Below are 14372 nucleotides of genomic sequence, written 5' to 3'. Positions count from 1 at the left end.
TAAATGTCCATCAGTGATATATTGAATAAAAAAAAAATGGTACATCTACACCATGGAATACTATACAGCTACATAAAAGAACAAGATTATGTCTTTAGAGCACCATGGATGGAGCCAGAGGCCATTATCCTAAGCAAACTAACACAGGAACAGAAAACCCAATACAGCATGTTTTCACTTAGAAGTGAGAGTTCAACACTGAGTACACGTGGGCACAAAGAAGGGAACACTAGACACCTGAGCCTTTGTGAAGGTGGAGGTGGGGAAGAGGATGAGGATCAAGAAAACCGCCTACCAGCTACAATATATGTTACCTGAGTGACAAAAATACTCTGTACACAAAACCCCTGTGACATGCAATTTACCTATATAACAAACTTGCACATGTACTCCTGAATGTAAAAGTTAAAAAAAAAAAAAAACAAGTTTCTCCCTAAGAGCAGAAACAAGACGAAACTGTTAGCTTTCACCACTGAGTTTCAACATTGCACCAACATTTCCAGCCAGAGTGATTAGACAGTAGAAATAAAGGCATCTAAATGAGAAAGGAAAAAGTAAATCTATCTCTATTCACAGATGGTATGAACTTACATATAATCCCATAAAATCCACCCACAAAAAAAGCTACTAAAGCTAATGAATGAATTTAGCAAGTTTCAGGGTACAAAATCAAAACACAAAAATCAGTTGTCTTTATATACAGTAGCAATGAACAATCTGAAAAGGAAATCAACAGATCCATTTACAACATCATCCAGAAGAATAAATAGGAATAAATTTAATCGCATAGGTGAAAGACTAGTACAATGAATACTATAAAACATTGCTAAAAGAAATTAAAGAAAACCTAAAGAAATGGAATAGCATCCTGTATTCATGGATTGGAAGGCATAAAATTGTTAAGATGTCAATACTCCCCAAAGCAGTCTGCAATCCCTACCAAAGTTTCAGTATCATTTTCTTATTTTAGAAATGGAAAAGCCAGTATCAAATTTATATGAGATTGTGGGGGCCTCCAAGTGGGCAAAACAATATTTAAAAAGAAGACTGAAATTAAAAGACTCACACTTCCTGATTTTGAAACTTAACTACGAATCTACAGTAATCTAAATAGCATGATATTGGCATAAAGACAGACAAATAGATCAATGGAATAGAATTTTGAGAGTCCAGAAATAAACCCACACATCTACGGCCAATCGATTTTCAGAAAACATACCAATATCATTCAATAGAGAAAGAACAATCTCTTTAACAAATTGTTCTGATGCAACTGAATACCCACATGCAAAGAATTAAATTGGACCCACAACTCATATCATATGCAAAAATTAATTCAAAATGAACAAATTATCTAAATATAAGAGTTAAAGTCATAAAACTCTTAGAAGAGAACATAGAGGTAAATCTTCATGGCTTTGGATTGGGCAGTGGATTCTTAGATATAACATTAAAAGCATGAGCTTACTATATAATTCCATTTATGGTAAATATCTAAAATAGGTAAATCTACAGAGACAGAAAGCAAATTAGTGATTACCAATGTCTTGGGGAAGGGTAGAATGTAAAGAAACTGCTTTCTGAAATAAAAGGTTTTGATTTGGAGTAATAGAAACGTTTTGAAACTAGATAGGTAGAGGTGGTGGTTGCCGACATTGTGAATTTACTAAATGCCACTGAATTGTTCGCTTTAAAGTGATTCATTTTCTGTTACGTGAACTTCACCTCAATAAATCACTTTTTAAAATGCATTAAGCCAGTAAAACGATAACCTACAATTCCATATATACTTCTTTGCAAACTGTAAAATAGACTGATGTATAAAAGTACTCTCTTGTTGAGAGGAGAGGAAAAATGAGGAGATGTTAATTCTGAAATAGTGACTTTAGACAGAGAAAAGTCAGGTTCCTTTTCTCGCTCATAGTCATTATGGTAATTATTTCAACAAATGAAAATTTTCCATTTCTCCCCACATATCAAATTCATTCTAACACATTTCCTCTGGCTTAGTGACAACCTGTTTAAACATGTGTTTCTTGCATTTTACAGACATACTTGGCAAGTGCAAGACAAAATCGATGCAAACAATGTGGCTTACACAACTGGGAAGCTAAGCTTTCACACTGATTATCCAGCCCTCCATCATCCACCTGGGGTAAGATGAGCTTCAACGTATTTTCCACAAAGCAGGCCAATGACCGATATCTTTTTGTATTTTGAGTCTAGAAGATTACATATTTCACCAGGTAGTTTGTCTTACATAAATTTTCTTTCTCCAAACACAATCCAAGCTCACAAAATCTCGGTACCTAAATCCTAAATATCTTCACCTTCCTAAAGGAGAGAATTTCATACATTTAAAACAACAATAACAACAACAACATTTCTTTGTTCTTCCTAGAAATTACTATTAGCGTTTTTTTTTTTTTTTTTTTTTGCTTTGCTAAGACAGATTTTAAGGTAGTAGTAAATCTTGAAGTCTTTCTGCACATATATTTCTAAGAAAGTTAAGAGAGAAAATGGAATCAGTAAACAAAATGTAGGGTTTCCCTCCAAGTCACATGGGCATCATTCATACCCATTAACTCCTGCTGCATTAAAACTCATTCTACTATAAAGACACATACACATGTATGTTTATTGCAGTACTGTTCACAATAGCAAAGATTTGGAAGCAACCCTAATGCCCATCAATGATAGACTGGATAAAGAAAATGTGGCACATAAATGCCATAGAATACTATGCAGCCATAAGAAAGGATGAGTTCAAGTCTTTTGCAGGGACATGGATGAAGCTGGAAACCATCATTCTCAGCAAACCAACACAGAAACAGAAAACCAAACACCACATGTTCTTGCTCATAAGTAGGAGGTGAACAATGAGAACACATGGACACACGGAGGGGAACATCACACACTGGGGCCTGTCGGGGGGTTGGGGGGATAGGGGAGGGATAGCATTAAAAGAAATACCTAATGTAGATCACAGTTTGATAGGTGCAGAAACTACCATGGCACCTGTATACCTATGTAACAAACCTGCACATTCTGCACATGTATCCCAGAACTTAAAGTGTAACACAAAAAAAATCATAACTCACTCCCTAACTTGATGGCTTAAGAAAATAGCCCTTTACTTAGCCCTTGTCTTTTCAATTTGGGCTGTATTCAGCTAGGCAGCTCCTGTCTTCAGTCACATACCTGCAATCGGTTTCTAAGTTGACTTGGGACCGACTGACTTTCACTGAGATGGCTGGTTTCTGCTCCACTTGGTCTATTGACCACCAGTAGGCTAGCCCAAGTTTAATGCATATGGCAACTGGAAGAATTTTCAGACAGCTGCACAGCTTCTCAAGGCCTAGGCTAGTCACCTCTGCAATGTTATATTGGTCTAAGGAAGTAATCAATCTAGCCCACATTCCGGAGGTGAGGAAATAGACCCCTTATGGAGGAAGCTGCAAAAATGCATTACAAACTGTGTGACTACAAGGAACAGAATAACAGTGGCTATTTTTGGAAACCATCCAACATCCCATCTATCAGATTCCTTGTCAAGGAGGGAAATGCTCAGTGTGAAGCCACAAATCCCCAGGAGAATCTCTGGGTGAACATTCCTTCTCTACATTTTTACAAAAGTTTCATTTTACTAAATGAGCTACATTTTTACAAAACCTTCATTTTATTACACCAAAAATAAGTGGTTAGGAAACTACCTTCCTAAAGATATGCCATCCCTATTTTTAGAGCTAAGTTCGACTATGTGAAATAACCACATAGAAATCTGCATCTTTAAAGGTAAATGAAAATTTGGGCAGTTCTTAAGTTAACAAAGGAGAAATGGGCCAAAATCACAATTAGCCCATTTTTTTCATTATCTTCACTGAACATGTTTTATCTGCACCCTTGTTGTTACCGATTGTTTTTGCCAGTATTGGCTACGCTAGTCTAGTATTTGACTTTACATGTTTTAAATTATTTTGTTGATTGTAAAACACCACATGATTTCTTTGAACTAAGTGGCAGTAAAATGACCCCTGTAGACACTTTTTGGTGTAAGGGTTGGGGGCAGGAGACATACCACGTGACTTTATTCTAAATGTGGCTCAGATTTTTCTAAAACCCTAGGGTTAAGAGTCAAATTAATCAGCTCAGCTCATCTTCCAAAGATAGATTGAGGGAGTTGGATGGAATAAGGACTAAAGAATGAGACTAGAAAACTAAAAGTTTTGTTTGAATTTTTAAGTTATCTTCTGTCTTTTAAGAATTTAAGTTTTGTTTCTGGGTTAAAATTCGAAGCCTAAGGAAAAGTGATCAAATGGCTTCATAAATGTTCCTGAAGAACAATAAAATGCGTGACTTTTTCATAGCACATTATACTATTTCAAAGCAGTTTTACTTTCATTATTTTATCTGACTCTTCTTGATATTCCTTTAAGGTAGAAACACAAGATTCAACACCTTTTTTTTTTTTTTTTTTTTTTTTTTTTGAGACCGAGTCTCACCCTGTCACCCAGGCTGCAGTGCAGTGGCGCCACCTCGGCTCACTGCAGGCTCTGCCTCCTGGGTTCACGCCATTCTCCTGCCTCAGTCTCCCGAGTAGCTGGGACTACAGGCGCCTGCCATCTCGCCCAGCTAATTTTTTGTATATTTAGTAGAGACGGGGTTTCACCGTGTTAACCAGGATGGTCTCCATCTCCTGATCTCGTGATCCGCCCACCTCGGCCTCCCAAAGTGCTGGGATTACAGGCGTGAGCCGCCACCCCCGGCAAGATTCAATATTTTATAGGGTGGCATTTGATTAAGGAGGAACTTGGACTTGAACCCAGGCCTCTATATAGTTTTCTGTCACACCACACAGATCCTGAGCTGGAATTTCCACTTATTATAATGTATGTAGTAAAATAGAATATTTATAGATTTTATCATACTTTACAAACTTCTTAAAGACAAGAATTGACTCACAGTTCTTCGTATCTCAATACTTTGTATCTCAATACTTACATGCACGTTGCATGTAATACAGACGTCATAGATATGCTATAAAGAGGCAAAGAAGTGCAACAAACTTGTACTTGTGTCCAGTAAATAAAACATTCAAACTAAGTGACTTGATAGGAGATTTTTAAACAATAGATGATTCCTAAAATGTCTAGATTCTACTAGAATAATAAAATATAGGCAACCTGTTTGTACTATTGTTCAAATTTCCATTTTGAATTATTCCAGGGGAGTTGTGCCAAGGTTTGATATTTTCAATAACAAATAGAACAAACCAATATATTTTTCTGTACAGATGAAATAATCTGGAAAATGAGTTACCTGTTGAGAGTTCAGTTTGATCGATTTGGATTATGTGGGGCAGAGATAAGTCACCATATCTTTAATGAAACAGAGATGTTGCTTCACTCACTGTCTTTGCAGAAGTCACATGCTGCATTAAGTAACATTTAGAAGGAAAATATTTTGGGTTCTGAATGACTCACATGAAGTAAAATTGGGTTTTATACATTGACAGGCATATATTTGCCTTTTAACCTAGCAATAAAAGTTTTATCAGGCTCCATCATCTTTTTCCTATTGGAAGATTGTATTAAAAGTGTAACTGTACAAAAGAAAGTATTAATGGGCTTTGATATATGTAAATAACATCAGCTAATCTTTTTAAAAATTAGCATTTGAAATATTCTGTCAGTTCATGATGGCAAAATCTAAAAGGATTTAAAGAACACTGTGATCCTCCAAAAACAAAGTTATGCTATTGTTTTGCTACTCTGACCAGTTCCTTCCTCAAAAAAAAAAAAAAAAAATCATAATCCTATATAACACCACTGGCCTAATACTTTGCAGCTCAGTTCCGACTACATTACTTTCGTATTCAAAAGGCTTCAGTGAATTCCCTCTATGCACAAGTACAAAAGCCCTTCATCTGATATTTAAGACTCTCCATCATGAGGCCTCAAATTGCCCTTCCAACCTGATTCACTCTTTCTATTTATGGCCCTCTGCTGTAGCCAGACTTTTTATTACCCAGTGAACTGTGCATTTTTGCACATCATTATTTCTGTCACCTGATTTGCTTTCTCGTTCTATTCTGCATAACCCAAATCTCATCTATCCTCCTTTGTCTAACTTACCCGCCTCTTCCCCTGGAAATCCTTCCCTGCCTACTCTAACATCAAGTGCTCCATCTCTGCAGCTCTTACAAGCTGTGCTTTTTGTTTGCTAATGAGCATTATCATGCCTGCATCTATGTCTTCAACTGTAACATGTTTGAACTATACAGTATTGATTATAAGCAACGTTTTTCTTCCCAACTGTTTTCCGATAACATAAGAGAGACAAAAACAAAAAAAGGTTTGTTGGCTTTGGTTTATTCATAGCCTTTTGAATCTTTAACACAGTATCAAAAAATGGTGCATGCGTATTATTTTATTTTATTGAAGATTATTTAATTCTAATAATTAAAATTTAATTTAATATTTATTTAATAATGCATATTTTCTTTTTGTAGGTTCAGCTTCTTCACTGCATAAAGCAAACAGTCACAGGGGGTGATTCAGAAATTGTAGATGGGTTTAATGTGTGCCAAAAGCTAAAACAAAATAATCCTCAGGCATTTCAGATTTTATCCTCTACCTTCGTGGACTTTACAGACATTGGAGTGGATTACTGTGATTTTTCTGTACAATCAAAACACAAAATTATAGAGTAAGTACTACTTATAAATTTCCCATAGCAATAAAACAATTGACAGCAAAACTACATTAATCTAAAGTTTAAACAGAACAAAACTTCAGTGAACTTCAGAGCTTTATTTTTATTAACATTTAACCCAATTTTAGAGTGATAGTATTTTCACTATAATATTTTTTATCAAATTACATAAAATTTATTCCTAACTAATATTAAAGGAAAAGTAACTAAGATTTCACGTATACTTCATTTTTGAATATAAGTTCTACATAGCTATAATCAATGTGATCATGCTAGTCAGAAAGCTTTTGGCCAGAAGTGAAATAATATAACTCAAAATAGGTTGATCCGAGAGTTAAACAATGTCACCTGATATTGGTCCCTTTTTTCTTCTCAGCTTTGCAATCTTCTATGTTAGCTTTATTTTCAAAGATGATCAGCAGAAGCTCCAAGTTTTCATTGTTCTTAGAGCTAGTAATCACACCACAAAGAACGCTTTTATTTCCCAATACCTACAATAAAGCTAGATGACCCACTCCCTAATTTCTGTCCAAGTCTATCCCTGAACCAATCATCATGGTCAATGGGTTAGAGAATCCTGATTGTCCATGCCTGGATCACATGTTCAACTGTGGAGCAGGGTCAGCCTCATTTGAACCACACGGACTGAGAATGAAACAGGGAGACTCCCCAAAGAGATGCTAAGCCAACAAAGATCATATATTACCTACACAGAACATTTTGTGTTCTCCTTTTCTTTTTATTAAATATTATTTTATCATGATTTTTCCAAGTACCTACAAAGGCCACAAATTTATCCTTTTATTTGCAAATTATCTTACATTTTGTTTCTACAATAGTTTATTTAATAATACCTCAATTAATTTTGGTAGGGGGGTATAATTTTAGAATTGAGTTTAAATTTTTCCATTAAGAGAAACAGCCAAATGGTATGAAAATAAACTCATTTAGAAAATAATTAAATCCCCAGTACATTAATTTATTCATTCAACAAATATTTATTGAGACCAGCCACTTTTCTTGGTACTTGGAATACATCAGTGGACAAAACAAAGATTTCTCCCCTCATACAGCTTATACTCTAATGGGGGAGGGAAATTTTAAAGATTTTTAAACAGATGAGCATATTATAATAAATGTTAAAAACTGTTAAGTGCTTAAGAAAAAAAAGGAAAAGCATAGCAAGATAAGGGGAATCTGTAGGGCTTAGCAAGGATGGAACTTGCATTATTAAACAGTGTGGTGAGGGAAAGCTTTACTGAGATTTGAGCAAACACTTAAAGGAGTGAGGGAGTTTTCAAAAGAGAAGCAGTTTCCCAAAACTGCAGGAACAAAAGTTCTAAGAGGGTCCTAAGAACATGTCTGCGGTGTTCAAGGAACAGCAAGCAGACCAGTGTGACTGGAACAGAGTGAAGGAGGCAAGTATTAGGGGAGGAAGTCGGATGGGGACAAGTTCCTGTAGAGTCTTGTTAGCAAATTATAACGGTAATATTTACTCTGAGTGAAATAAGAAGCTGCTGCAAGATCCTGATCAAAGGAAAAACTTTGCAATTAAATTTTTAAATTTGTATGTCCTAGTACAAAAATGTCTTTTATGTTGCTGACTGAATTAGTTATAATTCAGTACAAAGAAAAATAAACCAATAAAGAAACAAGCAAAAATAATGACGGTGAGACTCAACTATCCTATCAATTACAAATTCAATCACGTAAATTCAAGTCTTTTACCTGCCAGCTGTGTAATCTCTTATGTGATTATTTACCCGTGCTGATCCACAGTATATTTTCCAGTTAAAAAAAAAAGAAAACAAAATATACTACCACACATGATTGAAGTAGGAATTGCAGAGTTAATATATGGAAGCCCCTACTATTGCGCCTAGTTTAGAAAATGCAAAATAAATTTTAGCTAGCTATAATATGCATGAAGTCCAACACACTCACTGGGGAGAGATTTCTATTTCAGGTCTGAGTTTCTAGAAACCAAAGCAAACAGAATATAATCAGTTACAAGGCAAGATGCTTTTGAAGTCTGAAATAAATTTTTCCTGCAGATTCTCATAAATTACGACATGGTAGACAACACCGTAGTGGCATTCCCATAACAAATGCAAGTTCCATAAAACATTGTATCTATCATTGAGGCAGAATGCTGCCACTAGTGAGGAGTACTCACAACACAAACTGTAGAAGATCATTTTAAAGTCCTTTCTTTGGTTGTTTTTTGTTGACATCATTGATAATGTTTTGCTTTTGCTGGTTCGCAGCCATTATGTTGTTGGTTTAAGTTTAATTAATTTGTCCTTTATGTATAGCTAATATATAGCCAGTTACTCCCATCTTTTGTGGCTTTTTACCTTTCCTCAGCATGCAAACTAACATTAGACCCTGTTGTTCTGTTATTAGGCATCAAATTTCTTGCTAACATTCAATTTTGCATTGTAGGTTGGTCTTCAAGGTACCAGCTACCCATCTCCTCTAACATTCTTCAATCCTCCGAATAATGTCCCCTCTATATCTTATAACAAAATTTGCTTTCCATTCCTCTATTATTGCTGAGAATGCTAAATAATAAAATTGTGTCTTGTTTTCTCAGGTAAACAGTAGGTAAAAGAAAGCAGGGACTGTGTTACACTATAAACACAAAAAAAGTTGATTACTTTTCTATATAGGTAAACTCTTAAAAATGAAAACCTAATCTAGTATACCATGAGGCATCCAATTCTGATTGTCATTACATTTATTAATCACAAAATTCCTTTCACTGATACATGAGGATATACCCAAGGACTCTAGAATAGTTAGCTCAAAATTAGCATAACTATTCAAATCAAGGAGCTATGGTAATAGTGGGAAAAAAATAAAGCAGATCTTGAGGGTGACTGAGACAGATGACCCCCCAGAAGTTCCAAAGTCATGACATCCTTTGGTGGATGACACAGACGATAATATTATATGTACAGAACACATAACAAGAACCAAAAAAAAAAAAGAGGAAAAGTGGGTCAGAAGCCGTAAGGCTAGAATCTTGAAGGTAATATCAACAGGCAAATGGCCTCAGATACCGTGACAGAGGTCTTAAACCAGCAGCATGAACTCTAAGAGGGTAATTGAAAGGTCGTGTACTCTCTGTTCCACTAAATCCTAGAGGTCTTTTCTGCTGACTTACCTTCTATCTGATTCTTTGTACATAAAGCTGTATCCAAAAGGCTCAAAATTCTTGATTTATGTGAAAGCATGTGGAAGCGGGTAGGGTACTGCATTACCTAGTGAGTCACATTTGTATTGTTATTAATACATGTAAATTTACGTTTTAAGAGTCTAAGAGCCTTTTTGAAAGCCTGTTCCTTCCTTTTACTTTCTTTCCCAGTGTGGATTCAATAGGTAGTTTTCAGGCCTTACCCAGTAAGCAAAAAATTGGTGCTAATCACCAGCTGTTGAGTTTACCATAACAATTGCCATTTGGCCCAGAGCCACCATGCACAAGGGGCCCTGATAGTCACAATTTGTACTTCACTGTCAATGGCATCTTTCCCCATTTGCTGATAATATTCACTAAATCTAACCCAGACCCCAAACCAAGGTCACCAAACCCAGGTATATGTGATAATGTGTTTGGTCTGACTGACAAAGCCTGGGCCCTGGTCAGTTGTTGGTTCTCATTACCACTTCCTGCACTTGTCCTTCTAGGATGCTGCTCCCAGGAGTAATCCTAGGCACTTTGCCACCATCCTTGACCACCTTCAGTTTGCATGCCTTCATCCTGTTTCTACCTAAAGAAAAGATAAAGTTGATCGACACTTTAAAACTGTCTGAAGGTCCACCTTCCCAATAAGCTATAAAACAGTTTCCTCTTTTTGCCTCTGTATCTGGGTGATGTTCATGTCTTGCTAATTATAACCACCAAAGCTCAAATCTAAGAAATAATGTTCTTTCCTTATTTATTTATTTATGTATTTATTTATTTTTGAGACAGAGTCATACTCTGTTGCCAAGGCTGGAGTGTGGTGGTGCAATCTTGGCTCACTGTAACCTCTGGCACCTAGGTACAAGCAGGTGCCTGCCACCACGCCCAAGTAGGTGGGATTACAGGCATGTGCCACTATGCCCAGCTTTTTTTTCTGTGTTTTTAGTAGAGACAGGGTTTTGCCATGTTGGCCAGGCTGGCCTCGAACTCCTGACCTCAACTGCCTTGCCCACCTTGGCCTCCCAAAGTGCAGGGATCACAGGTGTGAGCCACCGTGCCCAACCTTCTTTCCTTTTATTAAAAGCTGTATTACCTTACATTGGCATGGCGATAATCCATATTTTAAGAAAGAGAATAGAGATCACAACATTAAGAGCTCTCAAATTACTTAAAAACAAAACAAAACAAAAACCTTAGTGCCCTCCCAAGGTACTAAAAAATATAGAGAGTGACATGTGCAACAAATATTTATTAACTGCCTGTTATGTCCAGGCTCTATGTTGAATGCTAGGAATACAACATTAAATGAGATATAGCACTGTCTTCTGGAAGCCTCAATACTAAGATAGGTAGGATGAGTAAATAGATGGAAAGAATATACCTCAGGCTAGTCCCTTCTTTTCTCATGCTTCAGTTTTCCCACCTGTAAACTAAGGATTGAATTAGAATCATGCATTTCAAACCATTTTAAAAATAGAATTTTCTTCCCATCATACCCCCCAAATAAAACCATCACACTTAGAACCTTAATAAATGAAACACATAGAACAATTGACCTATAAATTTGTGACATGAAAGGATTTTAATACCTGTTTCGAATAACAAAGAGTGAATGACTTTAACCAAGCATGACAAAATTTTTAACTTGAATCTCTCAGTAATACTTATTTTAATTTAAGTTGAATTCTCCTGGCACTGAAGTAGTAAGATTTAGAAAAAAATCTAAATGAATGAATGAAAAAACAAGGAATACATTGTACCACAGGTAGCCTTAAGATCTTCTGTACATGTATTTGGATTTTTTAATATGGTGTTTCAAAAATATCTTTGAAGAGGAATTGACCCTTATCAATATAAATAGATATTTCATGAATTATATATTAACTTTTTCTCTTAATAAAACAGGTTAGATGATAAAGGCCAAGTGGTTCGCATCAACTTCAATAATGCAACTAGGGACACAGTATTTGATGTGCCTGTTGAAAGAGTTCAACCTTTTTATGCTGCTCTGAAGGAGTTTATTGACCTCATGAACAGCAAAGAATCCAAGTTTACCTTCAAGATGTATCCAGGTCAGTGAATACATTTTCTCAAACAACCAAAAGCATGGATTTTCTTCAACCTTAACCATCTAGAATTATATCCAGAGCAGTTTTTCTCAGGTATCACATAGAACACCGACAACAGAATCTTGGTGAGCAACTGACTTGCTTAAGTAGTAGACTCCTGGCCCTCATTGAGGTTTATGCTTAATTATTCTATCATGATAAACAAATAAAAATATCCTCATGATTCTTATTCTTAACACACACAAGTAATGCTTCCTCATTGGGCTTACTAATGGAGACAGTACTACCTGAAATAAAGTAGTACCTAAGTATTCCAGTTATTTGAAATTAAAAAAGCAGAAAGCATTATATTTTTTCTGGACCATCTCTACTCAGTAAAGTGCCATCAAACCTGAGGCTTTTGGCATCTACAGTAAAAGGCATAATCTCGCTCTGCTGTTGATTTGGCCAAATGGAAGATTCTTTTCCGTTGTATATACTTTTAATTGATCTTTGGTATAATAAGTTAATATGAATCTCCATAAATCCATTGCCATGCAGTCACAGCAGGTTAATTTTAAAAATGGCAACATATAAAATGAAAACATTATGGGGGGAAAAAATACAAAAAAATACAAGTTAGAATCCAAGCTTCAAATATTTAATGGCAGTGTAGTTTTGGGTAAATTCCTCAATTTTTAAAAGCTTCGGTTTCTTCATGTGTGAAAAAGATGAGAGAATGCTTTCTTTTCAGGATTCTTATAAGGCTTAGAAATAATGTTACCTAAAATACCAGGCACACAGAAGACAAACCAAGAATGTCACTATCCTTTTTATTTTCTGAAGCTGTTAAACTGAGAAGAAACATTTCTTTTTGTTTTCTTCTTTTTTTTGGTTTTTTTTTTTTTTTTTTTTTTTTGAGACCGAGTCTCTTTCTGTCACCCAGGCTGGAGAGCAGTGGCCTGATCTCAGCTCACTACAAGCTCTGCCTCCCGGGTTCACGCCTCAGCCTCCCCAGTAGCTGGGACTACAGGCACCTGCCACCACACCTGGCTCATTTTTTTCGTATTTTTAGTAGAGACAGGGTTTCACCGTGTTAGCCAGGACAGTCTCGATCTCCTGACCTCATGATCTGCCCAGCTCAGACTCCCAAAGTGCTGGGATTACAGGCGTGAGCCACCGCGCCGGCTGAAGAAATATTTCTAATCAGGTATGGATCAGTCAAAAAGATATAGATGTTTTACACAGAGATAATATTTTAAGTAAGAATGATTAAAGTACCTTCAGGAGACTACCAGGCTAGGTAGTTGAATTGTCATAAGGCCTAAAGCAGTTTGCATCCAGTGGCCTGATTTGTATGGAAAAGTAAATGTGCAGTTTCATTTAAAGAAATAAGCGATAATTCTTGATGTGAACCAAGTAGCAGCTGTGTTTTGCATGTTACATTTTCTAGCTCTGTAAGTCATTTAAAACACAATTATTCATACTGAAAAAAATCTTTTCTTTAGGTGACGTGATTACTTTTGATAACTGGCGCTTACTTCATGGCCGACGTAGCTATGAAGCAGGAACTGAGATATCCCGCCATCTAGAAGGAGCTTATGCTGACTGGGATGTGGTCCTGTCAAGGCTTCGTATCTTAAGGCAGAGGGTCGAGAATGGAAACTGAAGTCTCCCGTAGATAATTTTAGGAAGATTCCAATGAGTATATTTTGTAAGATATGACACATTATTCACAGACCATGATTTTGTCATTTACATATAATTTCCTTAACAATGAACATGTAACTTCTCTCACAAGAGTACTCTTTACTTTGTAATCATATACAATGCCAACTTTTTAGATGTTTCACCACTCTTTTGCAAATAAAGCATCTTTTCTGCTCTGTTGCATGCCTACTCTAATTTCTTTTGCCCATATATGAGTATCTCCAGAATGTCTACAAATAGTTTTTGTAGCAAATGAAACATTTCTTCAAATAAGCCTTTCGTTTCAAATAAAACTTGTCTCAAAACATGCTTTTACCCTGTTGCCTGTAGGATCTCAATTTGCAAGACTGCATATGACCATGTTTAGCATGCTTGGAAAAAGGGTTTATATTTCCAAAGATCTGTTGTATGCACTTTTATTATAGAATTCTATTATCCAAATTTCCAGACCTCACCAATTTAGTGATTCCAACATTTTCTTTTACTACCTAAATTATGACATCGAAACATGACTAATGAAGAGAAAATCTAGTCTCACTAATTTTTTTTTTTTTTTTTTTTGAGACAGAGTTTCCCTCTTGTTGCCCAGGCTGGAGTGCAATGGTGCGATCTCAGCTCACTGCAACCTCCACCTCCTGGGTTCAAGCAACTCTCCTGCCTCAGCCTCCCAAGTAGCTGGGATTACAGGCGCTTGACACCACGCCCAGCTAATT

At 36.1% G+C, this 14372-nt stretch overlaps 1 protein-coding gene across 12 annotated transcripts in view; it reads left to right on the top strand.

Annotated features, from left to right (window-relative positions):
* Nucleotides 1-13842, top strand: part of BBOX1 (gamma-butyrobetaine hydroxylase 1) — a 91635-nt gene extending 77793 nt beyond the window's left edge. For all 12 annotated transcript variants that reach the window (XM_074012589.1, XM_045371624.3, XM_074012591.1 and 9 more), the window contains 4 exons: nt 2050-2155; nt 6512-6708; nt 11807-11973; nt 13458-13842. In XM_074012589.1, the coding sequence (XP_073868690.1) occupies nt 2050-2155; nt 6512-6708; nt 11807-11973; nt 13458-13618 (631 nt within the window). In that variant the 3' untranslated portion in view covers nt 13619-13842. The remainder of the gene's footprint in view (nt 1-2049; nt 2156-6511; nt 6709-11806; nt 11974-13457) is intronic.
* Nucleotides 13843-14372: the final 530 nt, after the last annotated feature.

The sequence above is a fragment of the Macaca fascicularis genome, chromosome 14, assembly GCF_037993035.2.
Source record: "Macaca fascicularis isolate 582-1 chromosome 14, T2T-MFA8v1.1".
Classification (NCBI taxonomy): domain Eukaryota; kingdom Metazoa; phylum Chordata; class Mammalia; order Primates; family Cercopithecidae; genus Macaca; species Macaca fascicularis.
This window is presented reverse-complemented; position numbering and strand designations above follow the sequence as displayed.